The following is a 16,599-nucleotide window of genomic DNA, read 5'->3' on the forward strand; positions in this document are numbered from 1 at the left end:
CTCAAAGGTCAAGGAACGTTGTTACCACGCTCTTGTAAGGCCTCATTTAGAATACGCATGCAGCGTGTGGGACCCGAGTGAAAAAGGTCTCATTCGGGAAATTGAGAAGGTTCAACGCCGGGCAGCCCGTTTTGTAAAAAATTCCTACGATAAAACGCAAAGCGTTACCGAAATGCTCATGGATTTGGGGTGGGAATCATTAGAAGAGAGACGATTCAATGCAAGACTGAAATTATTAAATAAATTCAGATCCGCATGTTTCAGCACCGAGGTCTCGCAGATTATTCGTACTCCTACATACATTGGTCGCTTGGATCATGCATATAAAATTCGGGAAATAGATGCCAGGACTAGCCGACTCAAGGACTCCTTCTTCCCACGGACAATACGGGATAGCAACTGTAGGATTATAGATAGTAAAAATTCCACTTGCCACCCTCAGTGTCTAAAAAATAATTAGTTCTACTTAAATGCATGCTCCTCCACTAACCTTATGTGTTTTGTTATAATAACCCATTCTTTCCGCATGATATCATTCGTGTTCTGTTCATCTGTTTTTAAGTTTCCCTTTCAGTCCCTCTTCCCTCCCGGCGGGGGGAAATTCCTGCTACCTGCAACGTGGGACGAATTCCCTTCCTTTTACTGTCTCTTTGGGGGGTTGAGTGTTTTGTGGTGCATTTTCATGTGGTAGTGATGTTTCACATTCTTGCTTGTTGTGTCCTGGCTTGCGTGTTTTAGGATGGCTTTCGTGCTGTATCCTGGGGTGCAGTTTTTTGTTGTTTTGCGGTGTATGTGTTTGCATGAGTATTGGATGGAGGGAGTTTTGCATGAGTGTGTGCGCTGCTGGGGTGTAATTTTCTGTGTTGTTTTTTGCATGTGGTATTTTTCGTTTTTACGGTTGGTGACCTAACACCCCCCGCCACACGCCCTTGCGGCGGCTTGCGGGGTATTATGTAGATGTAGATGTAGATGTAAAGGAGTGCAGGGGATAGAGTTTTATAAAGCAATATTGAGGAACACTTTTAAAAGTTAAATTATGAATATGATGCATCACAACAGGTTTGTAATTCAATGAGGGCTATATTTAAGGGATGCACAATCATCTATTGTTTTATTGCATGAAACAGCTTCAAACCATCATCAAATAATAGGAAAGAGCTTGGTTTGTAAATAATCACCAATTTCATTAATCAGTAAATTAAAGAGGACTAAGACTTGGTACCTGGGGAACCCTTGAAGTAGTATGAAAAGAGGTAGATATTGAGGATTTGACAGCAAGCTTTGTATTACATAAATAAGATTTAATACTGTTAAACAAAGCACCAATTCTGTGAGAATTAAACTTATGCAACATAAGGATGTGATTAACTTTGTCAAAAGCTTTTGTGAAATCACTACAGATTGTATTCACTTGATTGCCTACATCGTACACTTTACATATAATTATCGAATAACATTAAGTCTTATAGAAAAAAATTATTGCAAAAACCATGTTTTATAATATAGTATATAATTTTTTTTGTTAGCAAAGACATCATCAGCTACAAAATCTTCTAAAATTTTAGTCTCTGTGGTTTACATTGTAATGGGCTTATAATTTGAGGGTCATTATTATTTCTCAATTTCAAAACTGTCATAAAAGAAAAATTTTTAAGGATATCTGCAAGGATACCCTTGTCAAAGGATATCTTCACTAGAATATAAAGTGGAAATTAAAGTGACTTCAAGCAATTTTTTACTAATGATGGGGGTATTTTATCAGGACCACCATCTGAATATATATCCAAGGGTTATCATATATTCAAGTTCATAAATGGATATTCTCATATCATTAATGGAAACCAAGGAATCATAATGAAGGGGCTTGTTGTAGTCTTGTTAGGAGAGACAGGATAATTATTTGGTGGTTGTGCCCATCCGAAATCAACCCTAACTAGTAGATTACCTATAATGCATAATATAAATGTAGATACATATGCAATGGATAAAAATACAACGGCCACCGAAATATAGTATCATTAAGATACTAACAGAGTGATAAAATTTTCCCAGTAGGAATTTAAGTTTCATTTCAAGTATGTAGTGCTGCTATCATTATTTACAGGCATAGGAAATTTACTAAGAAGTCTCATGCCTATTTTAGTCAATATTAGGTCTTTTTCAGAAAATTATAAAGAGTTGTGGCCCATTTTTTCTTCGTGATGCATAATTATGGATAGCACAGTTTTTATGGAGTGAATTACTGTTTTCTCAAATTAGTACTATTGTTAGATAATATGCATAAGCAGTAGCTTGAGAAATTCAAATAAGGCCTCAACAAGGTTTTCCTGCAAGAATTCTGATAAATTTTTTTTATGCCTTGAGTATTCTCAAAGCATACACAGAGGCACCCCAGAAAGGGATACCATAAGTGAGTTCTGGATGTATTCACAAAAGTACATAGTATTTAGCGCATCTTGATTAACATTTTGCATTAAACATAAAGAAAATTGCGCTCAATTTATTGACTAAATGATATCTCTCCCCCAGTTAAATTTGCCATCTAAAAATTAACCCAGGAATTTTGTGTTCTATGTCTGTTTAGTAGACTGCATGCTCATCTGACATTCTACACTATTAACATTTGAATTTGTAGTGATATAGATCATTTGTGGGTTGTGATAGTCCAGGGGTAGAGCATTGGACTATTGACTGTAGGGCCCGGGTTTGATTCCAGGACAAGTCTCTCTGGGTACCCTCAGCTCCACTCAAGTTACACTTGTATGTGATTTTTTGAGTACTAGATCTTCCTGGGAAACCATAACCGGCACAGGGTAAGGAACTGGTACCCTAACCCTGATGTGTGTGCACCAGCCGTCAGGCTTAGTACTAGGTGAACTTGACCATCATCTACCAAACCGACCTTTGGGTTGGTTACTGTGTTTATGGTCATATGTTATTTGTGGTTTTTCTGTATTAATGTCAATGCAATTAGTTGCAGACCAGTGCTATTTGATGCTGAGCTTGCCCATATTTACAAAGAAAGTTGTTTAAGGATTCACTAGGTGGTAGTATATTAGTATCATCAGCATCACGAATTACTTGAAAGCCATTGGCCAAGCAAAGGAAATCTGGCGAGTCATTAATTTGTAAAAGGAACAATATTGCTTGCAAAATGAAACCCAATAATCACGTCATTACTGCTAGATAAACACTGTGGGGCATATGTCAAATTGCAATTTTTCTATTTATAATGCAAAAATTTCAAAGTGTTATTGGTGGATGACTCTGTTAAAAGCACCCGTTGCGTCATCTCATGCAGTTCCTTTGAATTTAAAATTTCTACTGCATATGTATGACTCAATTCAATCGATTGCTGGTCTTCTGACCAGCAGTTGATTGAATTGAATCTATTTATGGAGCAAGATTATGATCATGATAGTCATAAAGATTAGAGTAATCCAGGGAAAATCCCGCTATCTCCATTCCATGATCTAATATTGTACATAAGTCTTTATAACAGAACACTTCGCAGATTTTGTGGATATGATGGCTCTAAAACCATGAAGTCCCATAGCTAGAATAATGTTGTCTTCAAGGAAGTTAAGTAAATGACTGTAAACTATGCTCACAAACATATTTGCAAATTAGTAAGTTTGGCTGATTGGTTTTTCGTTGTTAACCTCATTGCCTTTTCTTATATAAATTAGTACAACTTTGGAGATCTTAGAGAGGATGGAAATACTCCTAACCTAAGAGATTGATTAATTAAATACTTGAGTGGATCTTTGAAAATGTAAAAGAATAATGTTATATTAATTATTATCAAGACCAGGTGCATTTTTATGAGGCAGTTTTTAATTGTGACAATCAGCTCATTTTCCAAACATGGCTCAAGAAATGTAGAATTTCTGTGACTATGGTGTCCCTGACTCCCTTTTAGATGGGTGTGGCCAAAAAATGGTTCATAAAATGCAAGGCTCTAGTTTGTGGGTAATTGATTAGAATCCACATGAAGAACAATGGAGTTATCAGTTTTTGTCGATAAGATTCTTGGATGATTTTCTATTAGCCCTAGATTCAGTGTTAAGTATTCTCATATTATTAAATTCTTTTTTTGTTACGTTTTCTATAGTGCTTATGTTTTTGTTTGAGAACTTTGCAATGTGCCATTAATTACGCATCCTTTGATTCTTTTGCTAGCAAAAAAATTCTTCCATGAAGAAAACTGGCAAATATCCAGAGTATATCAATTTATTGATTGCCGTGTTCCTTTGATGACCTCTAAAAGATTTGATGCCTCTAAGGAAAAGTCACATGGAAGTTCAACAGAAACTTATTATGAAAAAGTCATAATTTATATTAAATGGTACATCTTCATAAAAAAAATAAATTGATGAAAGCATAAAGGGGGGGATGAAAAATATCAGCTGAGTTGCAAATGTAATTATAATCTCTCACCATTCAAATATTTGATAGATAAGAATGTGTTACTGCATTTGGTATGTCAAATAAATGATGACACCTCGAGTGTGAAGAAAGTATTAAAAAACACCTATTAGTTTTCTTGGTATAGAGAGGGTATGTGCCTAATTTTAAGTCTATTCAACAAGCTGTCATATTGACCTTTTTCTCTGATTAAAGCAAATTTAAATGCATATAATCTAAAAAAATTATTTTGAACTCTGTTAGGAGCAGTGATAAATTTCTAATACTGAAGATTCCAATTTATAGAGCAATATCCCAGAATTGAGTACTTGAATTTGTCTCTATCAAACTACTGGAGTCATCTAGATGGGATGGAGGATTCATATTTTTGGCTGTTAGATAAGAGTGCTTTCCTGAGCAATGTTTTTACTCAGGAAACTAAAACTATATTACTATGAGTGAGGAGCATCTTATTAAGGATAACATGGATGGATTTTCCACTTGACTCTCACAAATGGAACTCAAGTGTTACTCCTTGGGTGTAAAACTGTTATTTTTAACTCCGAAAAAGTTTGTCGGAGTTCTGTCTAACTCAGGTCTTATTGAGTGCTATAGACCACTATTTGTTGCTGTAAGAAATGTGCAGTAAGGGATACAGTTTTTATCTATGGTCTCTGTTTAGTTGTATTCTCTGTCTTACAGGCAAAACAATATGTTCTCTAAAAGAGCACATATACATAATCACAACACTATCTAATAGTTCTTTTTTTTGGATGAAATTTAATGAAAGTGTTCTTTGGTGAAAATTTTCCAGTGGAAGGGAAATGACCAAATAATATCCTTAACTAGTTCTTGCTCCTTGAATATTGTGTTTGGTAACTTTGTTCAGAGATAATGCAGGGGTCTAAATAGTTTTTCATATATTTCAAAAATGTTTTGTTAATTATCACTCACAATCAATGATTCATTTATGTCCTGTCTATATTGATGGGTATGTTTCACAGCTGTTAGTATTTTCACCATACAATCGTTAGGACATTTCCTGTTGCATATTGAGCCATTGAGTGTATTTCTAAAAGATTTCATGTTTGATTCTATTAAGAGGGAATCAGGAGCTGAATAAAGAGCTTGTTGTGTTTTACTGAGATTAATTTTGTCCTTGTTGAAAAAAATTTTAAATATCATACAGTAAGTTAGGCATTATGCCAACTAAAAGGCTTCATTTCTTGTTTTAATCACATTGACTTAACAGAGCAACTGTGTCTTAGTTTATTGTCTCTTAGGGTATACCTTTATTTGCTAAATACCTGAAAATATCACGCTTCCTTATCAATGTGCCTTTTCTAAACATCTGAGGCAATAGCCATCTTCCCTATTAAAATTAGATGGTTTTTAGGCTATTTATATTGTCTTATGTTAAACATCTAAATGTGGAGCTAATGGCTAGGGGTACACGGGAAGGGTTGCAGGCAGGAGTATAAGCTGGTAAGAATTGATGAATTCATGCTGTTTCTGGGAATTATCGTCGCGTAGATGAGTTACTTCAACTCACCTATTCGACGATAATTCCTGGAAGCAGCATGAATTCATCAAATAGACGTCGCGGAAGCCTAAGGATTAGGTAAGAATTCATAAAAATCAGATTTGCTGATGATCAAATTCTAAGTATCCAATCAGTCAAGAAGTTATGATCGTTGCTGTGTGCATTAGAAAATCAGTGTGATAGGCATTGGATGGGAATAAAAATAAATAATAAAAATAGGAAGGATGGTTATTAAGTCTAGTGTCTACGTGAAAAAGACACCTAAACATCAGTGTGTAATAGGAAACTGCTTAACCTAAAATGATTAAATATAATGTACCGTCATCAATAGCTATCTCAGATTAACATGTAAGATGACAAATAAAACACAGTCATTAGTCACCAGATGGTGTCACTCAGGCAGAGGATTGGGTCAATTGAAAATATACTTAAAACAGCGGGAATTCTTTAAAAAAATTATAGCTGACTCTATATTGTTGAATAACCTTTGTATTCTCTAATGAATATTAAGTTTAACTGAAGTGTTTTTTTCCATCATAATTAATGGGCCTTTGTATTTCTAGCATTGCATACCTATGTAAACAGTTTATAATTGTCTTATCATATTTTAGTGCTATATCCAGCTATAAAACATCTTTGTGATCCGGACAACATTAACCAAAGAATAATGGCTTATGTGAAGAAGCTAGAACAAGACACTGAGCTCCATAACAGATCATATACTTATGCACCTAGCTTTGATGAATTTATACAGTTTATAAAGGAAAGCAATGATGTTGAGCTATTGAGGCACATAAGGTATCTATTCTTATGACTTAATGTAAATTTTAGTACCTTTATCATGCTTTCATATAAACATGAGCTGTGAACAAATTGTAAAAGCTCTTATTTAATATATTTATGGTAAAAATCTAAGGGATCCTAAGTTTAAGATTGTCCAGACTGACCATTGTAATGCTTCATGGGTAGTGAAGGAAATACTTTTTTCATCGACTTTTTTTGTACATATACACTAAATTAAAATTGATTCAAAATTACTGAAAGTTGCTTTTGTGTTTTGATGATATATAATACTGTCTGCCAACTTCACTTAAATTCCTGAAAGATAATTTATGAAATATGATCAACTTTTTAGTGTATTGTGTAATTTGATTTACCGTTGCTTTGGAAGTTCTGAGTGTTTTGGAAGAAAATAATATTCAGTACTGCTACAAATCAATGCAAAATTATATTTTATATGTATATGCTAAAATTTATTCCTTAAACATCTATCTTTTGCTTTATTTAATCGTAAAATGTATGATGTACAAAATACAAAATTTTTTGAAAACTAATAAGCAACAATCAGGTAAACTTGAAAATGAAAAATACATCAATAATTTTGAGAAACATTTGAGTCATGACACTGCTTATCTTCATGATTAGAAATTAAAATATATTAGGACTTTGGTACATATCTTACAAGGTAACATGGTAGTATGTTTTTTCGCAAAAATGAAAATGTCATATTCTGTGATAACTATTTTTACAAAAAAAATGGGGCAATTATATTTCAAATAGTATTGAAAGCATAATCCATAAGAGCCCACTAAAATCATTAGTAACATATAATTTCTTATAATATGTCCTTTTTTCAAGTGTAAATTAAGGGAATACATACTAGCAGGGATCATTCAGTTATAAAAACTTTAAATGGATAAAGAAAATCTTAACTAAAATGTTTGGTGAAAGGCTGAAAGGGGTTTGGTGAAATTCTCAGAATTATCTGGAGTTATTCAACTAAAAGGCAGAAGCATCCTAACCAAATATACCTACCTAAGTAATTTGTTTAGTATGTGCATCCATATACAATTTCTGATGGTCTCTGTTGGAACTTGAGAGAGCTGAACATTTTCCTTTTTTATTTAGGTACAGTATAGTGACAGAAATAATGCAAAGAACAACTATACAAAGCTTAAAAAAACAAAAAAGTATCAGCAATGAGAAAGAGCAATCTCAGACCATGAAGAAGGAAGAAGTGCTACAGGTAAGTGAAACTTTTGAGAATTACACAATACGCATCTTGGCCAAAATTAAATGGTGGAGTTTCACAAAATCCTACTGTATTAGCAGATACATTTATGTTATTTTGCTTAATCATCAGTTTTTTCTGCATGGATAGGCTGCTTATGGATGACTATAATTGCCAGTGATAGCAAAGCCTGATGTTGTGTTATCCATAGCTGTATCCATAATTTTCATGTTCAGAACTGTATCATGCTCACTTTTTCAGGCACGAAAAGAAAAGCGGTACATGAATCAACTAGCTTATGTAAAAAATTTATGTGAGAAAAAGCTTAAAGTGCTTGGATGGATGCGATATCCGCAGGAAGAATTTGATTTGGAATGTGATGGGATGTCTAGCCATGAGGTAAGTTGCTATATTTTTTGTTAATTTGATGTTGAATGGGAGACTATAGAATTAATCATTTATAAAATCCTGCTTTTCAATGTGATAATGTATTAAAACTTCTGTCTTTATATTTTACCACATAAGATTTTACTAAATTTTCCGAGTGTATCCCTGAAGAACCCAAAAAATCCATAAACTCAAAGAGAATGCATGAAAATATAATCAGAAAATGGTTCTTTTTAGCCTTTAATAAGGTTTTCGCTGTTTCTCTGGCCAGTTAATAAAATTTTGTGCTTGGTTACAGAGACTACTCTTACAATTTATTGTAGTCCTGAAAATTAGTGTAATTATTAATTAATTATTCCGAAGCTGACCTTGATAACTCATTTGCTTATAAGCTTTGCTTGTCCAACTAAGAGTTTATTGTTTGAATTCAGCCTTGTGCTGTCACCTAGTGGGTATTTCTTGTCTAAGGTTATGAAGGGTGATGACCTTAATTGTTGATCTGCATGCAATACAGATATAAACAAAAACAAAAGTAGTCAACATACAGGTCAGTTTGATAGGTGAAGGTAGAGCTAAGATAGGTGAACCTAGTACTAAGCCCAACGGTGCATGCAATTCATCGATTAGGCGTGGAGGGCCAGTTCCTTTTCCTGTGCTGCTGTTTATAGTGTCCGAGAAAAATCTGGTACCCAAGAAATCACAAATATTGGGTGATGCTGAGGGTGCCTAGGAATTTATCCTGGGCCCTCAAGCTAGTAGTGCAATGCTCAACCCTCTAGACTACTATGTCCAATTCAGATATAGGCATGTTCTAATGAATTCTTTTAATAACTTGCAAGACCATTTATGCATAGAAATATCTACATTGAAAGAACCGTTGTATTTAATAAATTTTTAAAATAATGTAATCCTGCTTTTCCCAAAGGTAAAAATTTTATTTCATAAGTTACCTACTCCATTAAAGAAACAACTAGCAGTTGGTCAACTATACCCATTAATGGGATACCTCTATCGTAGAGATGTACAATAACATACTTTTTGTTGATTAAAAACTCTTAAAAATGTTATAATTTCACCTCTAATCACAGTACCATAATGTCAAGAAAGTAATCTTCCTTTGCTCATATTTTTTAATAATAAATTTGCCTTTAGTAGCTTTGTTCTAACATTAATTTTATGTGTATAAGATGTCAAGCCTTAACCTTGAAATTCAATCTGGACATGGTGGAAGAGCTTGGGTGTTCTGATAACCCTTAGAGCTGGTGAGATCAATGATAAATACTCCTGGTAATGTCACATATGCCAGATAGTTCTATGGATAAAAGCCAGATGAAAGAAAGTCCACACAGCGTCTGTTCCTCAATGAGGCAGCTGTAAAGGCATCTGAATCCAATAGTGTGGCCATTTTAGTGATGTTGATACATAAGAACACTAAAATGGCCATCCTGCTGGGTTCAAATGCTTTTGCAGCCGCCTCATTTAGGAACAGACGCAGTGTGGGCTAATTTTTGCCTAACCCATGCCCCTCAAACCATCTGGCATTAGTGACCTTAACTGGAACAACTATCATTGATCCCACCAGCATAGCTCTGGAGGTAATCAAACCACGCAAGCCCTTACACCTTGTGCAGGTTGTAATCCATGGGGAGAGCTTGACATTTAATATAGGTAAATTAGTTATTGAATGGAATTACTGAGGCCAAATTTTTTATTAAAAAATATGTACATGTATGATAGAAGGTCATTGTGATGCCATTATAATATAGCCCTGGCGATTATGGAATTTAGCCTAGTGGGTCAAGTGTAATGCCCGGTAGCAGAGGAGGAAAGGCCTAAATAGTTGTCATCTCCTGAAATCCTTGCACAACCAAGGCAATGACAGTAGAAAAGAGGAGACATTAGGAGAATACCACAAAAAGAATATGGGCTAATGGAATGCTTGGACAATGTTGAAGACAGAGAAGTTACAAATCATCAAACAAGAGATGAAGAGAGGAAATATAAAATGTTAGGCATGAGCAAGGTGAATTGAAAAAAAATAGTGGGGATGATTGGAGTAATAATTTCAGAGTCATATATAATATAAGAGCGGAAAGCCAATATGGGGTAGCCATAAAATTAATAGAAAATCGGATAGGAGGGTAGTGAACATGCATTTGGAGAACAGCAGAATATTATTTGTAGAAATAATATCTGACCCAAGCATTCTAGTGATAATCCAGGTGTACATGCCAGTAAGCTGGAAGAAGAAGTAGATATAGTTAAGTCTTAATTATCTGTATGAGGATATGGTTTTGTGATATAATTTTCCATATCAGTTTTTATCAATCGGTTATCCTTGGAAAATTGTCAAAATCATACTCTAATAGACACTTGAACCATTTATATAAGTATTTTAAAACTATGATGCATCAACATCTTATAAGCTAGATCCATACCATCTGGAATTTGTGACTACTTCAATATGTTGAGCACTTCAATAACTGGTACCTTACTGTGTTAACTGTGTTTTCACGAATGCTGTCAGCATGTTGATAGTTTTCTATCTGAAGAGATGAAAGTAGCAGTTTCATTTCCATTTGCTCTAATTAGTATATTTCTTTCATTCCCATTTAACATTGAGCTTTCACATATTTTTTCAGATACTTCCCCTTGAAAATGTCTTATCTAATGTTGTGGGAAGAAAATTCTTTGCACAGTTTTTGGAAGGTGTGGGATGCCCTGCACTGGTTGGATATTGGGGTGCTGTAGAGGAACTTCGACAAGCTGATCGAAAACAGTGGCACCAGCTAGGTGCAGAGATATTTTATGCATATATTCACCTTCCTACCGGAAAGGTGAAAGTGGATAAAGTAAGTGTATTGATTGACAGATTTATTAATTATTGTGGTGCTTAAATAGTCTTGACATCCTTCATGCCATAGTGTGATAGTGCTAAGGAACTGTCCATAACCTCCAGTAGTGTGTGAGACCATGTGTAATAATAATAATTCATGCCAGGAAAGAAAATACCTTGTTCTTCCACGTAAATTTTATTATGCACAACCTAGGTTTTGGCGTACAAAGTCATCATCAGGTGAAGTACAGAGGGCACACAGCTTTATAAACTAGACAGAGAGGAGGGTGGAGGTGCTGGTGAAGTGGAAGGAGGGGAAAGAGAAGGGAAACTGGTGGGTGTGTATGGGGGAGAGGGCGGTTGGGTATGGCGTCAGGGGGGAAGAGGGGCTGTAGAACAGAGGGAGGTCCAGGAGGGGAAGCAGGAGGAATACATCAGGTCATTAACCAATATACCCTTATAATCAGTGTTCTTGGAAATTTCCTATTGTTCCAAGGTATCTAATCTTAAACCCTTCTTCTCCAAATGTAAAATCTCAGGAACAAAGTCACTTGTGTGGTTATTGTCCAGTAGGTGCTTGGGAAAATGGGAAGAAGGATTTCTGTTTTAAAACAGGCGTAGTGTTCTTTCTGAAATTCAGAGAATTTCCTCCCGGTTTTTCCAATGTAAATAACAGAGAACTCATTACGCATTTTATATACTTTTCCATGATGGGAATTATGTCCTTGCTGTTTGATAAATGTTCCCTAAGTTGCCTCTATTTTAGAAGGCTGACTTCATTCTGTTCTCTGGAAAGGTTCTGGTCACTTTATTAGGTAAATTCCCAGAATTCTTATTTCTCATTATTAGGGTATGTTGGTTAATGACCTGATGTATTCCTCCCGCTTCCCTATCCTGGACCTCCCTCTGTTCCAAATTCTTTTCCATTTTATTCCTTTTCCATTCCCCAGAAAGAGAATTCTTTTCCAAAGTATTTTCTTTTCTGATATGAATCGCTTCCACAAAGTGATGCCTCAAACCATTCTGTTAATAATTTATGAATATGATTCTGTGTATTCTTAATTTTTATTCTTCTTTTGTAAAATTGTAGGCAGTAAGGAAGAGGATGGAAGCATTCTTGTTGGGGGACAGAGGACATGAGGTTTTCTTTGAAGTGCAGGAAGAAGTTTTCCGTGTCCTTGAAAAGCAGTATCCAAATTTTGTTGTCAGTGAACTATATGGAAATATGCTAAATGCAATGGACGAAGCAGCCAAAGCAGAATTTCTACAGTCAGAAAATTGTAAGCAAGTATCTCCTCTAAAGTAAAATTTCAATATCTATCATACTGTCAAAATTGTGTCATTGTCAGGGTTACAGTCCCTGAATTTTCAATATGAAATGATGGATTTGAGAAGCACAACCTCTTCATTTCTTTTATCAATTCATGTCTTATCCCCTACAGAATAATGGTTTTCTTATATGATGATTGGCATCCATTTTCAGTGACACCTATGTTATTAAATGGGTGGGCTCTGAACTGATACATGTGAATTTGAAAAACATATTCCTCAGTTGTTTCTTCATATTAAGGAGCAAGAGAAATACTTCGCAGTGAATTTCGAGAGATAATTGTGGTTTCATCATGAATTTCTTGAAATACATCCTGCACAAACACACTTGGGTATAATTTTTCTGTTCGTGATGTGTGGGTGCTCTGCAATGAAATTTTAGATATATACAGTTGTGCTCTGCCTTGATCTTGTCTTGCAATGGCAGCTGCAGTGTGAATGTTTATAGTTCAATAATAGCAGTGACCAAAGCTCTGGGGCCATCTTCCTTTGAAATTGATTGGCTTCCATTTTTAAACATTTTAAATACCCTGCACCTATACTTTAGGCCAGAACAAGACTCTCCATAAGCCTCCTGTGCTATTACAAAGGCCAAGGCTGATGATTTTTATTGGGGCAAAAGCAAAATTTCAATTCGGTGTTGTATTACCTGTACAATTGCTGTAGGTGAACTGAAGATGTTACAATTTGCAGTAGCTGCTGCTGATGTAATACTGGATGCAAATCAATGACAATTATATCACATATACAATTAGTTAATGATGAAAAATTCAATTTTTATGCAATTAACTATGCAATGAAAACATCTACAATCACTCTCTATTGACCAGCCTTCATAGATTTTTAAATACAAATTTGTGCAGTTCACAACTTAGTGAGCTAGAATATTTAACATAATTGAAAATTAGAAAAATGGACTTTTGTACTTTTTCACTGCGTGCTTATTGACTAGTACACTTTGTAAAGTTTCTCAGCCTAGAAATTTCAAGGACCATTCCAGGGACCAAACCTTCAGAATATTTTACTTGCAACCATTCTATGAAGGTTTTCTTAGTGAGGTAAAACCAGGAATACATAACATTCTCCTTATCTGGATGTTAGCTCCAAGATTATGATGGTTCCTGCTGCCGACCATTATAAGTACTGCAATCATTCATATTCTATTATATCTTTCTTTAAATGAGTTTCAAAATACCATCTGCTTTAGTTGCCACTTCCATGAATAATTGACATTCTTTACTCATCTTCAGTCATTGGAAACAAATTTATGGTGGCTTCCAATCACAGAAATGATGCCTTGAAAGATTCCTACAGTGTTAGAGTGCCACATGCAATTGCCTATGACCACTTATAATGCACCTTACATGATCCTGTATGTTTTCTTAGGTCCATTTAAACTAATTTTAGGCCCCTCCATTGTTAGAGTGGCACAACATTATCAGTGGCTAATTATTAATTGAAGATTCTGACTAATTTTGCCAAAAATATCCGTATCTGGATGTGAAACCACACCACCAAATGGATTAACAGCAGTCCTCTGTGGCTGTATGCATGGGCCTGAGAACACTGTCAACTAATGATTCCCTGTGTCAGAGGCTTCACAAAATTAAAGATGAATTTGTGAGGATCCACAGGTTAGTCTTCAATAATTATCCCCAGTGTATCACACAAAATATGCACTCAAGGAGGAATGAAAAATTTTCAATTTCTTAGGAGAGATGCCATCCAAAAATGCCTGGTAAACATTACAATAAAAAAATGTAAATGTGTGCTATTGTAATATAATCAGACATAATGGTTTGACCAATTGGATGTGCTCAGTTCTATGAATCTTTTTATAGTGATGACAGTTTTTTGTTAGTACTGCATGCATTATCATTATGTATCAATGTTGTACATTATCATTTTGCCACTGAGGGAAGGTTGTAATTTAATTTAAACAAATAATTATCAAACAGCTCTTGAGGAATCTGGTGAGAGTGGAGGTTGTGGAGGACAAACATCCCTTCATGTTGCAGACCATTCCAACTATGCCCGAAAGAAGCTGGACCAACTGGAGGAAAGACTGAACAACAAAATGCAGGTTTATGATTCTTTTTTATGATAAAAGGTTCCAGGTCCTTTAAATTCATGTTTCCTGGGGTGTAGGTGACAATAATTTTTAGTAAGCTGATTTATTATTGAGTAGCTGCTTATAATAATCATTCTAAAACTACAAATTTAACCCAAAAAACATAGATCTGCCAGAACAATGGTGTTATTGGATCAGCAGCTGATAAAATTCCAAAGTATACTACTCTGTCCAATAAATACGCAAACTGAGGCCATAAAAACTTTGTTGCAAAATTTAGTGAACATCGATTGTGTACCCTTCAAAGTACTCTTCATTCGTTGCTATGCACTTATTCCATCTTCTTTTCCACTGTTTAGAGCACCCTTGGATGTCCTTGGCAGTTAGGCTTTTTAGTTTCCTCGTCGTTTTTTCCTTTATTGTGTCCACATATTCCCAGTGATTTACCCTCATCACATCTTTGCATTTAGGGCATAGGAAAAACTTGCAGGGTGTGATCTACCGAATAAGGAGGATGATCAAGGATAGTGATTGAATTTTTAGCCAGAAACGGGCAAACAATCAATGCTGAATGTGCAGGTGCATTGTCATGGTGAAGGATCCATCCATCATGTTTGGTTAAAATAGTGTGCACTGTTGATTTTCCTAAATTCGGTTCATCAGCTATCATTTGGATAGTTTTTCGACGATTGGTAAGGACAAGGGACCTCACACGATCAATGTTGTCATCAACACAGGTGGTTGAAGGTCGTCCCATCCTTGCATCATCTGTGGTATCTTTTCGGCCATCTTTAAAACACTTAATCCAATTGAAAATGGATGTTTTTTTCAGAGCATTATCACCGTAAACAGCTATCAATATTTCAGTAATTAGTAATTTCTTGATAACTTTTATCACACTTCACCAAAAAACTTGATGTTGATTCGTTGCTCTGTGATTTTGTCAATTTACATTTCCAACAAATAGTAAAAACAAGGACAACAGAAACTAACATAACTGGTTCGATACCCACAGCTCAGCCATCTGCCAAGCCTAGATGGCTCATTGGGTCTCAGACAACTAGTGCCGCTAGTGGGTGGGGCTTTAGTCCGCATCATGGCCGCCATATTGCACCAGTTTGCGCATTTATTGCACAGACCACGTATATTTCATCAAGACTATAAGTGGTAGATTTACTGTATAGTATCCGCCGTCACTTTGTGGAAACGATTCATAATGAATAAGAATTACTTAATTTTTCCACACAATCTTTTATTTTTACGACCGGGTTTCGACGAGGATCGTCATCATCAGGTAATTTTTACAGAAGTATACACACATATATATACCATTGCAATGCTTGAAAATATGAGGTGAAGGAGTAAGAGACATAGTTATTGGTCAGTATGGCTAGGGGGGGGGAAGGATTACGGGGTGTAATTTGGTCGGAGAGAGGGTGGGGACGGTTAGTCCTTTGGGCAGGCAGGTAGAAAGAGGAAGGAGAACGGGAGGGGGGTCCCCCTTGTTCTTGGGGCTGTTGGAGGGAAACGGTTGATGTGGGAGTGAAAGGTCGAGGAGAGGAGATCTGAAGGTGTATAATACGTCATTAACTACTTTGCACTTGGTCCTTTCACTCTTGATGATCTCCAGACGAAAGGACCAAGTGCAAAGTAGTTAATGACGTATTATACACCTTCAGATCTCCTCTCCTTGACCTTTCACTCCCACATCAACCGTTTCCCTCCAACAGCCCCGAGAACAAGGGACCCCCCTCCCGTTCTCCTTCCTCTTTCTACCTGCCTTCCCAAAGGACTAACCGTCCCCACCCTCTCTCCGACCAAATTACACCCCGTAATCCTTCCCCCCCCCTAGCCATACTGACCAATAACTATGTCTCTTACTCCTTCACCTCATATTTTCAAGCATTGCAATGGTATATATATGTGTGTATATTTCTGTAAAAATTACCTGATGATGACGATCCTCGTCGAAACCCGGTCGTAAAAATAAAAGATTGTGTGGAAAAATTAAGTAA

General features: G+C 35.7%; 1 protein-coding gene across 1 annotated transcript in view; it reads left to right on the forward strand.

The window, feature by feature from the left end:
• Positions 1-16,599, forward strand: part of snz (sorting nexin snazarus) — a 42,779-nt gene that overhangs the window by 4,846 nt on the left and 21,334 nt on the right. The window contains exons 5-10 of the mRNA XM_071596712.1: positions 6,562-6,748; positions 7,859-7,976; positions 8,223-8,360; positions 10,991-11,200; positions 12,275-12,464; positions 14,472-14,596. Coding sequence (XP_071452813.1) covers positions 6,562-6,748; positions 7,859-7,976; positions 8,223-8,360; positions 10,991-11,200; positions 12,275-12,464; positions 14,472-14,596 — 968 coding nt within the window. The remainder of the gene's footprint in view (positions 1-6,561; positions 6,749-7,858; positions 7,977-8,222; positions 8,361-10,990; positions 11,201-12,274; positions 12,465-14,471; positions 14,597-16,599) is intronic.

This window comes from Hetaerina americana, unplaced genomic scaffold, assembly GCF_022747635.1.
Source record: "Hetaerina americana unplaced genomic scaffold, ioHetAmer1.1.p SCAF_8, whole genome shotgun sequence".
Classification (NCBI taxonomy): Eukaryota; Metazoa; Arthropoda; class Insecta; order Odonata; family Calopterygidae; genus Hetaerina; species Hetaerina americana.